This window comes from Corvus moneduloides, chromosome 22, assembly GCF_009650955.1.
Source record: "Corvus moneduloides isolate bCorMon1 chromosome 22, bCorMon1.pri, whole genome shotgun sequence".
Classification (NCBI taxonomy): domain Eukaryota; kingdom Metazoa; phylum Chordata; class Aves; order Passeriformes; family Corvidae; genus Corvus; species Corvus moneduloides.
In genome coordinates this window covers 5,113,893-5,127,625 of record NC_045497.1, presented here as the reverse complement: position 1 = coordinate 5,127,625, position 13,733 = coordinate 5,113,893, and the positions used below count along the sequence as shown (strand labels likewise).

Below are 13,733 nucleotides of genomic sequence, written 5' to 3'. Positions count from 1 at the left end.
ATCTTGAAGTGTGCTGCATACAAGCAGTCCATAGCACTCAGGACATTGTCAAGGACAGGCTGGATAGCACTGTATTTGTGGCTTGTTTGAGAATGTCTGACGGTAGGTTCAGCACTGCACAATTCTCACTGCTTGAACTGGAAATGAGACGGAAGGATGACTCATGCATTTCCACATCCAGCTTCTGCAATGAACCTCTGACCCAGCTCATTTCTTAGTGGGCCCATCTTTTCTGTAAGAAGGAATAATGACAAGAAAGGAACTGAGCTAGTAAGACATTGCAGTCTTACACTGCAGACAGCACATATTAGGCAAGGAAGGGAGGGTTTGAGAAGTGTCATCCTGACCTCCGGGTTCTGTTACTTCATTTGTCAGACTTGGGGAGAAGGCTGCTGGTATGAACCGGACAGGAAATGGTAAGTTATAGCTGAACTGTGTGGGGTTGAATTGGTCACTTACCGACTTCTCTAGCTCTAAAATGAAACCAGCTTTCTTTTGGAATGAGAAATGAAGACTTTGTTATTTGTACCAGATTTTAAGGCAAAGGGTTCAGTCATCTAGTTCTAGGGAAAAATCCAGGGCCAAAGGAAGCAACTAAGTACCTGCCAGCCATCCTTAGCTACCTGGCTCAACCAGTAAGACCGACCTTAACTTGACTTAGCTGTTGGGTGACATAGCTGAGCACAGTTAGCACCTTAAAATAGCCTTTTTATTGGTGTCTATCAACAGTTTCTTTGTCATTCCTCACTTTTTGGTCACAGCACTGACTTATGCATAAAAACTCTCTTCCTGCAGAAAGCTGCTAAGTCCTTTGCACACATTAGCTTTCCTGGACACTGGTTACAGTCAAAGTATAATGTCCAACCTTGTCTCACTCCATTGCATGTGCAAGCAGCAGGAAGAGTTTGACTGGGTGTTTGGAGCCAACAAACTGTTCTGTGCATAGTGGTGGCTTTGGAAACAGAATCCCAGGGTTGTTAGGGTTGGAAGGGGCCTCTGGAGATCATCCAGTCCAACTCCCTGCCTCCCCCTCCCCCGTCAAGGAATGTCTCCAGAGAAAGAGAGTCCATGCCCTTCTTGGGCAGCTCTGCCACCCTCAACGTAAATAAGTTCTTTCTCATGTTGAGCTGGAACTTCTGGTGTCTTAGTTTATGCCCATCGTCCTGTGACTGGGTACCACTGAGAAGAGTCTGGCACCCATAGCACCCGCCTTCGACGCATTAACGAGATCAGAAGCCGTGCGGTTCACATCACGTACGCAGAGCACCCGGACTGCCTCCTCCGCTGGAACACTTCTGACCAGCTGCCACTCAGCAAACTCTAACAAGAGCACCCGAGCCGCAACCCGACGAACCCCAGAGCCGCCGGGCACCGCCCGATGTGTCCGAAGGCACGGCAGGGCGGGGCCGGGGGCGGTGTCCCGGCTCTCCCCGCCCCTCGCCGTCCCCGGGCCCGGCCCTGCCCAACGCGAGCGGCCCCGTCGGCGGTCCTGGGGCTGCTGCTATGGAGCTGCCGGCTGTCAGCCTCAAGGTAGGGGCTTCCTCTGCCCCCGGGGCTCGGGAGCGGGGCCAGGGGAGTGGGAGGGCGGCTGGGGGCTTCCGGGGCGGGCTGAGCCGCGGGCGCTCGGATCGGCCCTCCCTGTATCCCTCCTCTCGCATTGTTCTCCAGCCCTGTGCCTGGTCCAGATCCTGGCTGAGGCCCTGCTCGGAGCTGCGGAGCCCTCTGAGGAGGAAAACCTGATGTTTCTGCTTTTTTCATCACATGGGCAAAGGCTGCAGAAGTTGTGAATGCCATGAAGCCGAGTCGTGGGAGGTTTAGGTTGGATATCAGGAAAACGTTTTCCCCAGAGGGTGGTCAGGCATTGAACAGGCTCCCCAGGGCAGTGATCACAGCACCAAGCCTGTCTGAGTTCAAGGAGCGTTTGGACAACGCTCTCAAGCACAGGGTGGAATTCTTGGGGTGTCTTGGTGCAGGGCCAGGAGTTGGTGATCCTGATGGGTCCCTTCCAACTCAGTGTATTCTGTGATTCTTGGTTAAACCCACCAGGTGATGACTCCAAAGTTTGCTCTTACTTCAGGGATATTGCTAAAGTGGCCAAGGACTGGGCAGAAACAACAGCTGGCTATTAACTAGTGTCCGTGGAGGTTTCCAGCTCAGCTGACCAGAGCTAAGCCAAGACAAACACCGCACAAGATCCTGAGGAGACAAAGTTTTCGGTTGTCAGGCAAAGTGTCCTAGACAGATAAGCCCGCTTACTTTGGGGTTATCATCTGATAGATAACTGCAATTGCTTCTCTGCTGGAGAGGACAGGCTCCAGTTGAGGGCACTTTGGAAATCTCAGTGAATATCTGATAGCTAGAGACAGGAGATATAAGTGACTTAACCACAGTTACTTTTTTCACTTTTGGGAGAAGCACTTCCTTGCGGACAAGCCAGTGGATGTTAAAATCACACTTTGCTTTTGATGTTGGTGTTTGATACTGTTGTCTTCTGTGCTACCAGACAGGTGACATTTCCTCTATTTTTTTTTGTCTTTCACATTTTCAGAGCCCTGAGATTTCTAGGTGTGTGTGTCTTTTCCCAGCTTCACTGCTTTGTGATCTCATTTAATACAGTATGGTTTAGGTGGTTTCTTTGGTTAAAGCTTTGCCCAGAGAGTGAAAGCATCACTCATCACATCAGGTTTTTCTGCTGGTGATTCGTTAAGCTGTGAGCAGTGGCCTTCGACCAGGCAGCCTATGGGTTGGATGGGAGAACAGTATTATCTCAGCTACCCTTATTAATTCAGCTTTGTACAGGACAGCTTTCATGTGGTTGGGTTAAACAAAAGATTGGTGTTCATATAATGATGAATACCCCTCTTACTAGTTCACCAAGAAAAGCAACTTCCCTTGTTAGAGGCAAGTAAGCAAATGGATTTTTCAAGGCCTGGCAAGTGGATTATATTACATTCTGGAAACTAGCTGATACTTTGCTCTGACAAGTTTGGACTATTGTGTGATTCCCAGGGCACTAGGAAGATTAAAAGATCGTGCCTTCTGCTTCGTTTTTAAACTTGGCTTGATTATTTTTTTGCCATGCTAAAACAACAGTGAAAACTAAGGACATTTAATTTAAAAGTTGGCCAACACAAAATACATGTTCTACCATGGGAAATGGAGATAGGGGAGCTGAAAAACACTGACTTTTCAATGAATGAGTCGCAAAGACAACAAAACTAAAATGTTGCCTTTCTTCTCTTGTTTCAGACAACCATTCCCCAATCTCTTACGAGATAAGTGTGAGCTTGTCCTGGGCAAACTCTTTTCAGCATTAAGAAATTCCTTGTTGTTGAGTCTGCCAGTTCTGCTCTGAGCTGAAGAGCCAGGAAATAGAGAGTTAATAGTTGTACCTACATCTTCATACTGTTCCTGAGTTAGGGCCCGATTCCCTGGAAAATACCACAAAGGTGGGGAAGATTCTTGCTCAGAAAGGGCCTGGAAATAACACACACTGCTACTATTCATTGGCATGATCTGCTTATGGGTTCTATGAGATTATAAAGACGAGCCTTTTGATAGAAGTAGCTCCAAGAAAGCTGCATGACTGAGCTGTGTTTGTGCCAGAATGTAGCAGTATCTTAGCCTTGGGGTCTCTCTTTAAGCTACTTGCAGAGCTATACAATTAATGTAGCCCTGGAGTGGGTGGGGAACATGCTCATGGAAGAGGATCTACTGGCTCGGTTCTAACAGCCATGCTCAGCAAAACATGGGGGAAACAGCACAGCCATATTTTTGCTGTGACAGCTTGACACCTATGATTACTGAAATAATCATGCAGAGCCTCGAAATACAACGTTTGACTTTGATCAAGTCTGGACAATGCCCTACAGTCCATGTGCCTGGAAACACACATTTTGTGCTAAGGCATTTTTAAATGCTAAGTCACAGCATCAAGGAATAATAGAGATGTCTGTATGTCATGTGGTTCAACCTCCTGCTCAAACCAAGGCAAACTGAAAAGTTAGATCAAATAGCTCAACTCGAAAATCAGCTGAGTTTTAAAATAAGAACAGAGGCCATGACAGCCCCATTGGATAGCCTGTCCCACTGCTTAAGCACTCATTATTATCACTTTCTTATAATAATGAGCAGCATCCTCACAGGTGGCCACTCAGATTCACATTTTGGTTTTGTATGTTCTCAGGTGAATGTCACCCATAGAGTAGATGAGCTTACTCTAAACTAAAAAAAAAGTAAGTAAAATAGAAATTTAGATACAACAAGAAAATAATTGTAATTTGGAACTGTTTAATTTTTAACTTGGTTGAAATTCAACCTTGTGCTAAGTTCTGTGCTGAAGCATGTTTAAAGGAGTTCTTGTTCCAAAGAGTTTCCCATCAAATGAGACCCTGGCAGACCTAGGCTCTTTTTATGCTTGGCAATTAGTTTCATCACATGCTGGGATTTGCAAAGGAGGTAGGAATTCTCCTTAGCTCTTCCCAGTTTCCAATGGGATGCTTCTAATCACGTGGCCATCCTTCTTCCCAGAAGAGATGGGGACAAAGGACCCACCTTTCTTATTTTCTGCTCTCACCACTAGTTCAAGTGTTAGGAGTTATTTTCTCAAAAGAAGAAATGTATGTCTGTCTTAGCTACAGACTTAAATCCTTGGACAGATGGAAAAAATTTAAATTTTTCTGCTGTCTTATCAGGAGACTGCCTGCAAATTAACTGATCTCACATAGTTACTGTAGCTTTTCATTAACACTATATTTTCTATGTTAAAGCATACCAACACCACCAGCCAATTCAATAGTGCGCTGCAAAACTGTCAGGTAAATTGGACTAATAATTAAAAAGGGAATATCTTGGTTTTATTTCAGCAGTCACTCATAGTATCAGCCCTAGTTTACCTGACTTTATGCAGATGACTAAAAATACTTCATAATTTAATAATTGCAGTATTGATGTAGACAGCTTTAAAAAAAACCCCTCTCTGCCTAATTATGTTAACTGGTGAACCTTGAGGGGTCTTGCGGGTGTGTGACATGCAATTAAATACTACCTAATTAAGAATTTTCCTGATGTTATGATAGTCTCTTGAGTAAATGCTATTTGCATGTCTCCATTCTTATCCAGGAACATCTTGTATTTTACTGATTAGCAGTTTTTCCCCTGTGTCTGCCATACAGTTGGGGAGAAAGGGAAGCGTGGGGAGTGGTGAAGCATTTTGTAAGCTTTCATGAACAATTAAAAAAATTAATTAATAAAAATATGTCTAAACAGTGTTTGAAGTTACAGCAAAGTCTGGTGAGTGCTCAGCAGCTGTGATGGGGCACTGCAGTGAAGGAAGAGCAGGAAGTAAGACATTTGCCTTGTGGTGTCATGGCAGAGCAGTGTGAGCCACAGCAGCTGGGCCACCCCTGTGCTTTCCTGACTGTGCTTCACTTATGTCACAGCTTCACTCTCTTCTCCAGCAACTAGTTTTGTTTTAAGTTAGAGCATGGAGAGATGTTTTTAAGTCAAGGAATCTAGCAGGGTGTCAGTAGATCTAAATTTCTTTTTAGTGTCTTAATGCTCCTATCTGCATACAGCTTCCTGTATCCACTGAGTAACTTAGGCTTTTACTACATACTTAGTTCCCAATTTTCTTTTTTTTTCCTTTTGGGGGGAGTGTGCTTCAGAGGGGTTTTGGTAATGTGGGTTTGGTTTTTTTTTAGACCAAGGCCAGCATAAATGCCAATTTAGAGCCTTTCTCACAGCTAGGAAAAAATGGAAGCGTGGCTGTATCCCATGGATCCTCTGGTATGTCCAGGCTTCAGCCTTTTTTTAGTGAGGCTGTTAATAGAGCCTGTCTTCCATATTCTTGTTTTCACAAATGTTTAGAGAGCAAATATGAGTGATCTCCCTTTGTTGGAGTGACCAGCAGGGTATAGATGTAGAAAAAGCCTGAAGTGATATATTGTTGTTCCCATTTGCTCTCTGAATAAACATGTAGGGTATATTTCCTTGGTTACAAAAACGGCAAGTGGTGGTGAAGAGAATCCTTGTATCACTTATTACAGTATGATCCTTTTTCCTTGATTTGTCCCCCTGAGCACAAGGATCAGGATCATTAAGGACACGTGCAAAGTACAGAATTTGTGGCAGCATTTTCTGCTACTCAGGGCACTGCTGGCCTTTGGACCTGGTGGCTTCATTGGGAGTGAAAAGAGCTGTGTGCTCTGTCAGGATCGAGTTCACAGAGTCCTCGAAGAAGCCTTCAGGTCTGTTAATACTGCAGTGAGGTTGGATCACTGCTCTGAACAGACTGGAAGGAGGTAAAAGAAGGATTTGCTGAGGACTGGAGTGAAATTCCGGGAGCTGCAGGCATGGCTATCCATGGGCTTTTTGGTGATGGGATGCCAGATTGGTCATGTATAAACTGTGCTAGCACAGTGTAAATCAGATTGTCTGGCTTTCTGTGCAAACTCTTCTGGAGTTCCAAAAAATAACCCACTTAGAAAAGGCTAAGTGGTCCCTGCATCAGCTGTCGACAGAGATGACAAGAAGAATGAATGACTACAGTGTAGCACCACAGGAAATATTCCGCAATAGATGTGGAGAAAAATAGCTTTGTCTTCACTGTCCCAATTGCCTCACCATCTTTCTGCACTGGTTCATGGGCCCAGGCCACTCTTCCACCCATCCCTTGGGGACAAGATGGTGTCATTTTGTGTTGATCCTCCCAGAGTTCTCCCAACATTCTGACCTGTCTTCCTGTTTTGTTTTTTTTTCACAGGCTATCATTCTGGTACATTGGCTGCTCACGGTTTGGTGAGTGATAAGTGTCTGGCCTGGGGGAGAAGAGGGTATTCCTTCAATCTAGGAATGGGGTGTTCCCTGGGAATCAGCACTGCCTGTTTATGCCTGTGTGCAAGAAGATCCTAAATCTAAGAGTGAGGTGTTTGTATGGGAACAGGGATGAAAGCAAACTGTTGCAGGCTTATTGTGAATGTGAGCTGTTTTTTTTTTTTTGTGTGTCATTTGGCAGGGGATGCATGAATTACATGTTGCCACTCTCCTATGCCTGGGGAAATTTCAGTGTCCTTGCAGTGGGGATCTGGGCCATTGTGCAACGAGATTCCCTTGATGCCATAATGATGGTGAGTGTAAGAATATTGGTCTCCCCCAGGCTGCTCAGGAAGAGGGTGGAGGGCAGAGCCTTTGAGCCAGTGATGATTTTCAACTGTTCCCAATACAGCAGTGAACAAGTCAATTCCCTGTTCGGGTGAGTTTGGGGATTTTTTAAGAGAGCATATAAATCTGTGAGCTCTGTAAACCATGGTGAGAAGCATTCACTGTCAATTATTCTTCTTCTCCGAGATGAGGCATACTTGATTCTTGTTTTTTTTACCTGCTGTTGTGACTTGTAATGCCAGATGAGGACTCAAAGTGTTTAATATGCTTGAGTTGGAGAGACTTTGTAAAACCCTTTTCTGAACACTGAATAGATTGGCAAACAAAAAGAAACAATTCTAGAATATATTATGAGAAGGTATCTGACAGATGTGAAGAAAAGGCATGAAATACAGGATCATTCATCCAGGAGTATCTGTCTGCCTGGGGCAGTACCAAGAGTGTTGTGTCATTCTGGGGTGAAGGATGATTGTGTAACATAGATCTCGTAGGAAACAGATGCTGACTGTTACTGTCAGTGGTTAAACGCTTCATGTCCCATTCTCTCTCCTTGTTTCCAGTTCCTGACTGGCCTGCTGCTCACAGTCCTCACAGACATCATTCACATCTCTATCTTCTACCCTTCACACGACTTCCTCAGTGATGCGAAGCGTTTCAGTATAGGCATGGCCATCTTCAGCCTCCTCCTCAAACCTGTGTCCTGCTATTTGGTGTATCGAATGTATCAGGAGCGTGGAGGAGAGTACACCTTTAACATAGGTGGGATGCTTTCTCTGCTTCCATGTCAGTGTGGGCCACTTCCTCAGGTGTTAAGGGGACAGCCTTGCACTTCGGACCCTTCAGCCTGACCTCTCTGCAACTGGATTCTGCCCTCCTTTCTAGGCAGATGGGGTGCTTATTCTCTCTTGCTCATATTTGTTCTCCCATTTTGTTATTTTGATGTGTCTTTGGCCTTAAATTTATATTCTTCCTCTCTCCTCTTGCAGATCTGAAGTTTTTGACAGCCACTTTGCCCACAATGGTGTTGTGAGAGGCTTTCCTCTCTTCCTCCTCCTACATTTGTGTGTGTTTGTTGGAAATTTTTGGGTGTCCTTTCTTTGTCAAGCCTTTCTTTTCCTTCTGGGGGAAAGTAGAGGCAGTATTTCCTCTGGCTGGATTATGAACAGGAGGGAAATAAAGCTGGATTTCTACCTCCATGCTTTCTGTGGGCCTCACATGTCCTATTTACCTCGATTGCTTTGGACTTTGTTCCTCACATGGAAAATGGGACTGATGTTTACCTCATGAGAGTTTGCTTGGAGACATGTAATTTTTCCCCTGGTTGTACTTGATAATGATAATGTGGAAGATTTGCCAGAGAGGATGGGCTGTGGCTAGATGTTCTGGGTCTTGGTCAGCTTTGCCAAGCATACCTGGTGCTAGTTCATGCCTGGGCAGCTGCCAGGGATTGATTGTTTGCCAGGGATTGTTGTTTGAGTTCATGCTGGCAAAACCTGCAGCTTGGCAGAGTTCTGTTTGTCAGCCTAAGAAGGCTGTGCAGGACAAAAGATGGCGTACCTGCATTACAGTGTCTGGAAGCTGTCTCTTATTCTGCTTTGGTGGTAGTAAATATCACACTCCTGTGAAAAGAGGTGGAAACCTGCAGAGGAGGAGAAGCCATGGAAGGAAAGCATGTCTTAGGGCACTGTGTGCTATTTGCATCTCTCTGCTAGTGCAGCGTGGATGTCATCTCTGCCAGCTACTTGTGAAAATCCAGACAGATAGGTCTTACCTGGGTCAGGAGGCATATGAGTCACCTGCAGTGCCTTGTTTGTGCCAGTTTTTATTAGCTGCTCACTGTGCCTGTCATTGGGATACAACATGTGTATTCAACATGTGTATCCCATAGAAAGTGTAGGTATCATTGAGGAGTCCATCTCTTTGCTTGGAAATTGAGATCTGTCTCGGTTTTGAAAGATAGGTGTCTGCTAGGGAAGGCAGAGGCCCCCCTTGAAGTGGCAGATATAACCCCTTTTCCCTCCAAGTTATTATATTTTGAAATCAAGAGCCTTTAGGCGAAGATGTGGGAAATAGGAATAACAGTTCTTTACTATATATATATATATGTATATAACCAGTCAAACAAAACAACAACAACTATGGCAGTAACAGCAATCACAAACCCAGTGCCAGCCTTCTCGGCTGTCAGGCCCTTTCCCCTCGGGTGCAGTTCCGCTCGCAGCCGGCAGGGGCGCTGGCGGCTCCCGGTGAGCAGGGCAAGTGCGATGGTTCCCCCGCGGCTGCAGGGGGCGCTCCGGAGCGAGCTCGGGACACACGCGGCACCGGTGCCCCGGGATCCCGGGAAGGGATGGAACAAAGGCTTCACAAACCGCTGGGCAGTTGATCCCGGGCTCTCAGGAACAGCAGGCTGGAACGGCAGGGACGAACGCAAATCCCGGGTGGCAGACGAGATGTATCCAGATGGGAAAAACCCACGGAGGCCCAGGCAGGCAGGGCGAGCAGGGCTACAGCGTAGCGAAAGCTCGAAGCAGCAGCGGGGCAGGGCAGCCACAGCTCGGTCTCCAGCAGGGCAGGGAAAAGCGGCTTTTGGGGTCCCGGCGTTGTTTCCAGCAGGAAGAAAGAACGGCCAAAAAGAAAGAAGCAGCAGCTCCTTTCTCTGCAGCTTCTCTCCCCGGACGCTCAGAGCGAACTGCCCCCACACCCAGGTGTAGACAAAGGAGTAGCCAGGTCCGCCCCACTCCCCTTTTGTCTTTCTTAAGTACAGCTATTTGTCCCCTAGCAACATGCATATGGGAGAAAATTCCTTTAACAGAGAAAAAACAGACTAAACTAAAACCCCAACAGGAGCACTTCTTTTCAACCACACTATCCCAAACCAAGAATCTCCTCTGAGGCACAGGTGGGAATTCAGACACTTTGTAGTTTCATATCCTCTCCTGAAGTGTCTTTCTTACAAGATTTTCAGTAGTGTGTTATTTTGTGCTGAATGTGCTTGACAAATTTCCTCTCATTTTCCTGCTATCTGGCATTTTCTTTAGAACCCAGCAGTGTTGAAATTTTCCTGGCCTTTTCTGTCTTGTTTTCCTTCTACACGAAATCCCTCTTTGTTGCTTGAGTGCATCCTTGCTGCTCAGAACAAATCCCTCATAGTCTGGTGGCTATCTGTGATTCAGGTTGCTTTCTCCCCATGGCAAATACCTGGCCCATAGATAAAGAGCTGTCCATGCACATTCTCTGCCTCCACTTTCCCTGCTCATCCCCTGGACAGTAACATGATTTTGCACAGACAATTTTTTCATAATACATTTAGGAGCGCTGTTGGATTCAAATTTGGTGCCATACTGGAGGCATAGCTGCATTGTTGGAAAGAGTGGTTCATGGATGTATCATGTCTTTAAATCTATGCTGTCAGCTAGCCACAGTTCCTGTAGCTTCTGGCTCTGTCTGTTCATTTTTCCATGAGCTCTCATACACTTTATCTTGCTGAAATACACTGTTGTGCTGCTACAGGGTATTGTGGGTCTTGCTTTCCACACAGCCATGTGGCTACAAAGAGGGCAGTTCTCAAGGAAAGAATAGGCGTGTTGGAAGGATGACTTCTCTTACCTCCTGCCTGTTTAGTGAGGATCACAGATCACAGGTGCTGGGAGCTGGTAAAATGTGTGCTCCCGAGCTGTTGGTTTCTTCTAGGGCATTCAGTTCTTGTGCTTTTGCCTTTGTCCCAAGCTTGTTCTCTTTCATCTCCATTCAGGTGTCACCAGTGCAGGCCAGGACCGCAGCACCTACGAGCCCATCGATCAGCCAGACGTGCCTCCACAGTGGCCTTCCTCAAACAAGGCAGCCCAGCCGCCGTACTGAGGCACCCTGCAGCCCAGGACCAACACTGCCCTCACCCAGCTGAGCCTTCCATTCTTCCTATGGAGCAGCACCTGCTACTGGGCAAACAGAAGATCTGATATTTCTTTTGCTTCCCTAAAGGTTAGGTAGATGGGTTCTGCAGTAAATCCAGAAGATCCTGGAGGTGTCATGTTAAGCACTATGACTCACTGTAATCCCAGTACTTTCCTTTCCTCCTTCCCTCTAAACCCCACCTCTGTACATGTGACTGAATGCGCCTTCTGCACTCTTCTAAGTGTTTCATTGTGCTTCCTCTTCAGTGTAAGAGAAGCACTCAAAGTACTCCTGCACAAGCAATCTTTAAAAGGCTTATGGACTGCCCTAAAACAATACAGTGTAGCCTGATTTTATCCAGATATATTTCCAGGAAATATATGGTGTTGCGATAACAAGTGATGCAGATTCCCCAGGCAGGTGCAAAGGAGAGCCGCTTTATTGCAAAAACGCGGCCTTTTTAAGCACTTAGCCGGTTATCTGTTTACATAGCTTTAAAGCACAACAAACATAACTCAACCAACCACCACGATGTGAGCACATGATGGTCACACAGCGTGTTTTTCTACCCTTAATTCCGCTGTGTCTCTTTCCCACAGTCCTTTTCTACTTAGCCGAAGTAACAGACCTGAACCATGATTTTACAAAGGCAGCAAGGCCTTCATGCAACAATCTGGGAGTTCCCAAGAGTTGTTTTTGATGGCATTATTTAACTTCTTGTGCTCCCAGGATCTGGTATTAGGTTTTATTAACTGATGCTTTTATGCAAGTTGAATGTCAGGATACTTAAAATGACTGTTGAATGTAGATTATAGATCCTTTGTGCCTTGAAATACCCTTTTGCCTTCAGCTGCCTGTCTTAACAGAACTTAACAGAAAAATGTTACATTTTTCTAAGAAAACTATAAAATGAGCACAGTTTTTCTGTGTTAGAAAAAGTTACACTGGTCACTTATGTCTCATTTGAAAATGTAGTTTTCCCTGAGGGCTTGGGACTGTAGCCAGGCAGTCTGGGAGGTTCATTATGGGGGAAGGTTTACAGGGCTCTGATGGCTTTTAGTCTAAGCTTTACTCTGAGAAGTAGAAGATACTGCTTATAATTGTGTGAGTTGGAAGGTGGGCTAGTAAAATGGGGATTAGGGAAAGATGGATTTATTTACAGTGTAGACATGAGTTCCATTGGGTGTGACAAACTATAGACTGTCTTGTTACGCACGATAAATCTGTCCTGCTGTGGCTTTCAGGTAAGATTCTAAAAAAAGAAAACAAACCAAACAAAACCCCAGAAGCAAGCAAACAAATTCCAACAGGATCATTTACAAAAGAAAAGGAGTTAGCTTTGGCAGAATTCTAGTGCTAGGAAGATATGTATTTTCCTGAAGCAAGTAAATTTTCAAAGTTTCTATCTGTTATTTTACAACTGCATTTCTCTTGACAAGACCTGCTGCTGTGTTGATTCTTTGGTAACCAAGACCCCTGTTGACTTTGCTCTAACCTCCAGAACCATTCCATTTGTATTTTTAAAACCAAGCAGTTTTCTCCCAACTTTGATCACTTCAAACATAAGCAGATGCTTCCTCTACTCTGCCGCACAGGCACTACAGTGGCCATAGAAGTGTGGTAGTTGACTTTACTCTCTCAAAAGGAGTGTTGGGCATTCATTTTACAGGTTTTACATATAATAGGGCACAAGAACAGGAATTGGTCTGTTCTTGTGATTAGATGGCAAAGAAGGAAAGAGTAGGCAGAAATTGCTGGGGCTTGTGGAGTGCAGAGCCTTTATGTGAATGGGTTTTTTCAGCTCTTTAGAACTGTACAGTGACAGCACAGATCCCTGAATAACACATTTAAATGCTCAGGTTTTTGTGGGTTTTTTTTAGCTAGACCTATGTACCACAGACTGAAAATGACTGCATTAAATGCTGTGGGTTTTGGATATTGGCACAGTCAGTTATATCTAGCGAGGCCTTCCCAGATGTTGTACATTGGAAATACCTATGTAGCTGACCTGCCATGCGTTTTTCTGTGGAAAATTTGGTACATTTGGGAGCTCTGGGGAGCAGAGCAAGGCAGGAGTAACACTCAGCTTAGAGTGCCTCAAGGATACCTATTTTGAGGAATAAATCAGAGGTGATGCTAAAAACAGACCCCTGTCCTGGCTGAGGAGGAAGAGAGTGTTCCTGGTTCAGGAGGACGTGAGGGGATTCACGGAGCTGCTGTGCCAGAGCATGGCCTCGCTGGCTTCCTGGTGGGACTCTCGTGGGGTCTCAGCGAGATCTCCTCACCCAGACAGGTGCGATGCTCCATTCGGCTGGTTTTGCTTTTTTTTTTTTTTTTAAATGCTCAGGTCCCGCTGTGCCCCGGGTTTTGGTGGTGAGCGGGCAGATCCCCAGGATTAAGCCTAGCCCGCCCAGGGCAGGTGCCTCCCTCAGCGCTGGCGGCTTCTGGTCCGGAGGAGGAGGGGGAAGAGGAAGACGTGGCGCGTGTCCTGAGGCGCTGCTCGGGAGAGGCACGGCTCCCGCCCGGGATGAGCCCTCCCTCTCCCTGGCCGGGTCCCGGCTTTAATTAGCCATGGCCCCGAGCGGCTTTCCCCGGCCATCTGTAGCCCTGGTCACCAACCTAATCGCGGGGATAAGCTGCTTACGGAGCCCCAGCTGGAGCGGGCGCGGGGCGCGGGCGCT

General features: G+C 46.0%; 1 protein-coding gene across 1 annotated transcript; it reads left to right on the top strand.

Moving 5' to 3' along the window:
* The first annotated feature begins 1,424 nt into the window (after window positions 1–1,424).
* Window positions 1,425–11,994, top strand: AGTRAP (angiotensin II receptor associated protein). Its single transcript, XM_032131670.1, has 5 exons — window positions 1,425–1,530; window positions 6,764–6,798; window positions 7,016–7,127; window positions 7,722–7,920; window positions 10,913–11,994. The coding sequence occupies exons 1-5, from the start codon at window positions 1,504–1,506 to the stop codon at window positions 11,017–11,019; spliced, it is 480 nt and encodes a 159-aa protein (XP_031987561.1). The 5' UTR covers window positions 1,425–1,503; the 3' UTR covers window positions 11,020–11,994.
* The last annotated feature ends 1,739 nt before the right edge of the window (window positions 11,995–13,733 follow it).

Excerpts from the sequence above, each read along its gene's own strand:
- AGTRAP (XM_032131670.1), top strand. The coding sequence starts at position 1,504 with ATGGAGCTGCCGGCTGTCAGCCTCAAG. Across the intron at positions 1,531-6,763 it reads TGCCGGCTGTCAGCCTCAAG|GCTATCATTCTGGTACATTG; the intron begins GTAGGGGCTTCC and ends TTTTTTTCACAG. Across the intron at positions 7,921-10,912 it reads AGAGTACACCTTTAACATAG|GTGTCACCAGTGCAGGCCAG; the intron begins GTGGGATGCTTT and ends ATCTCCATTCAG.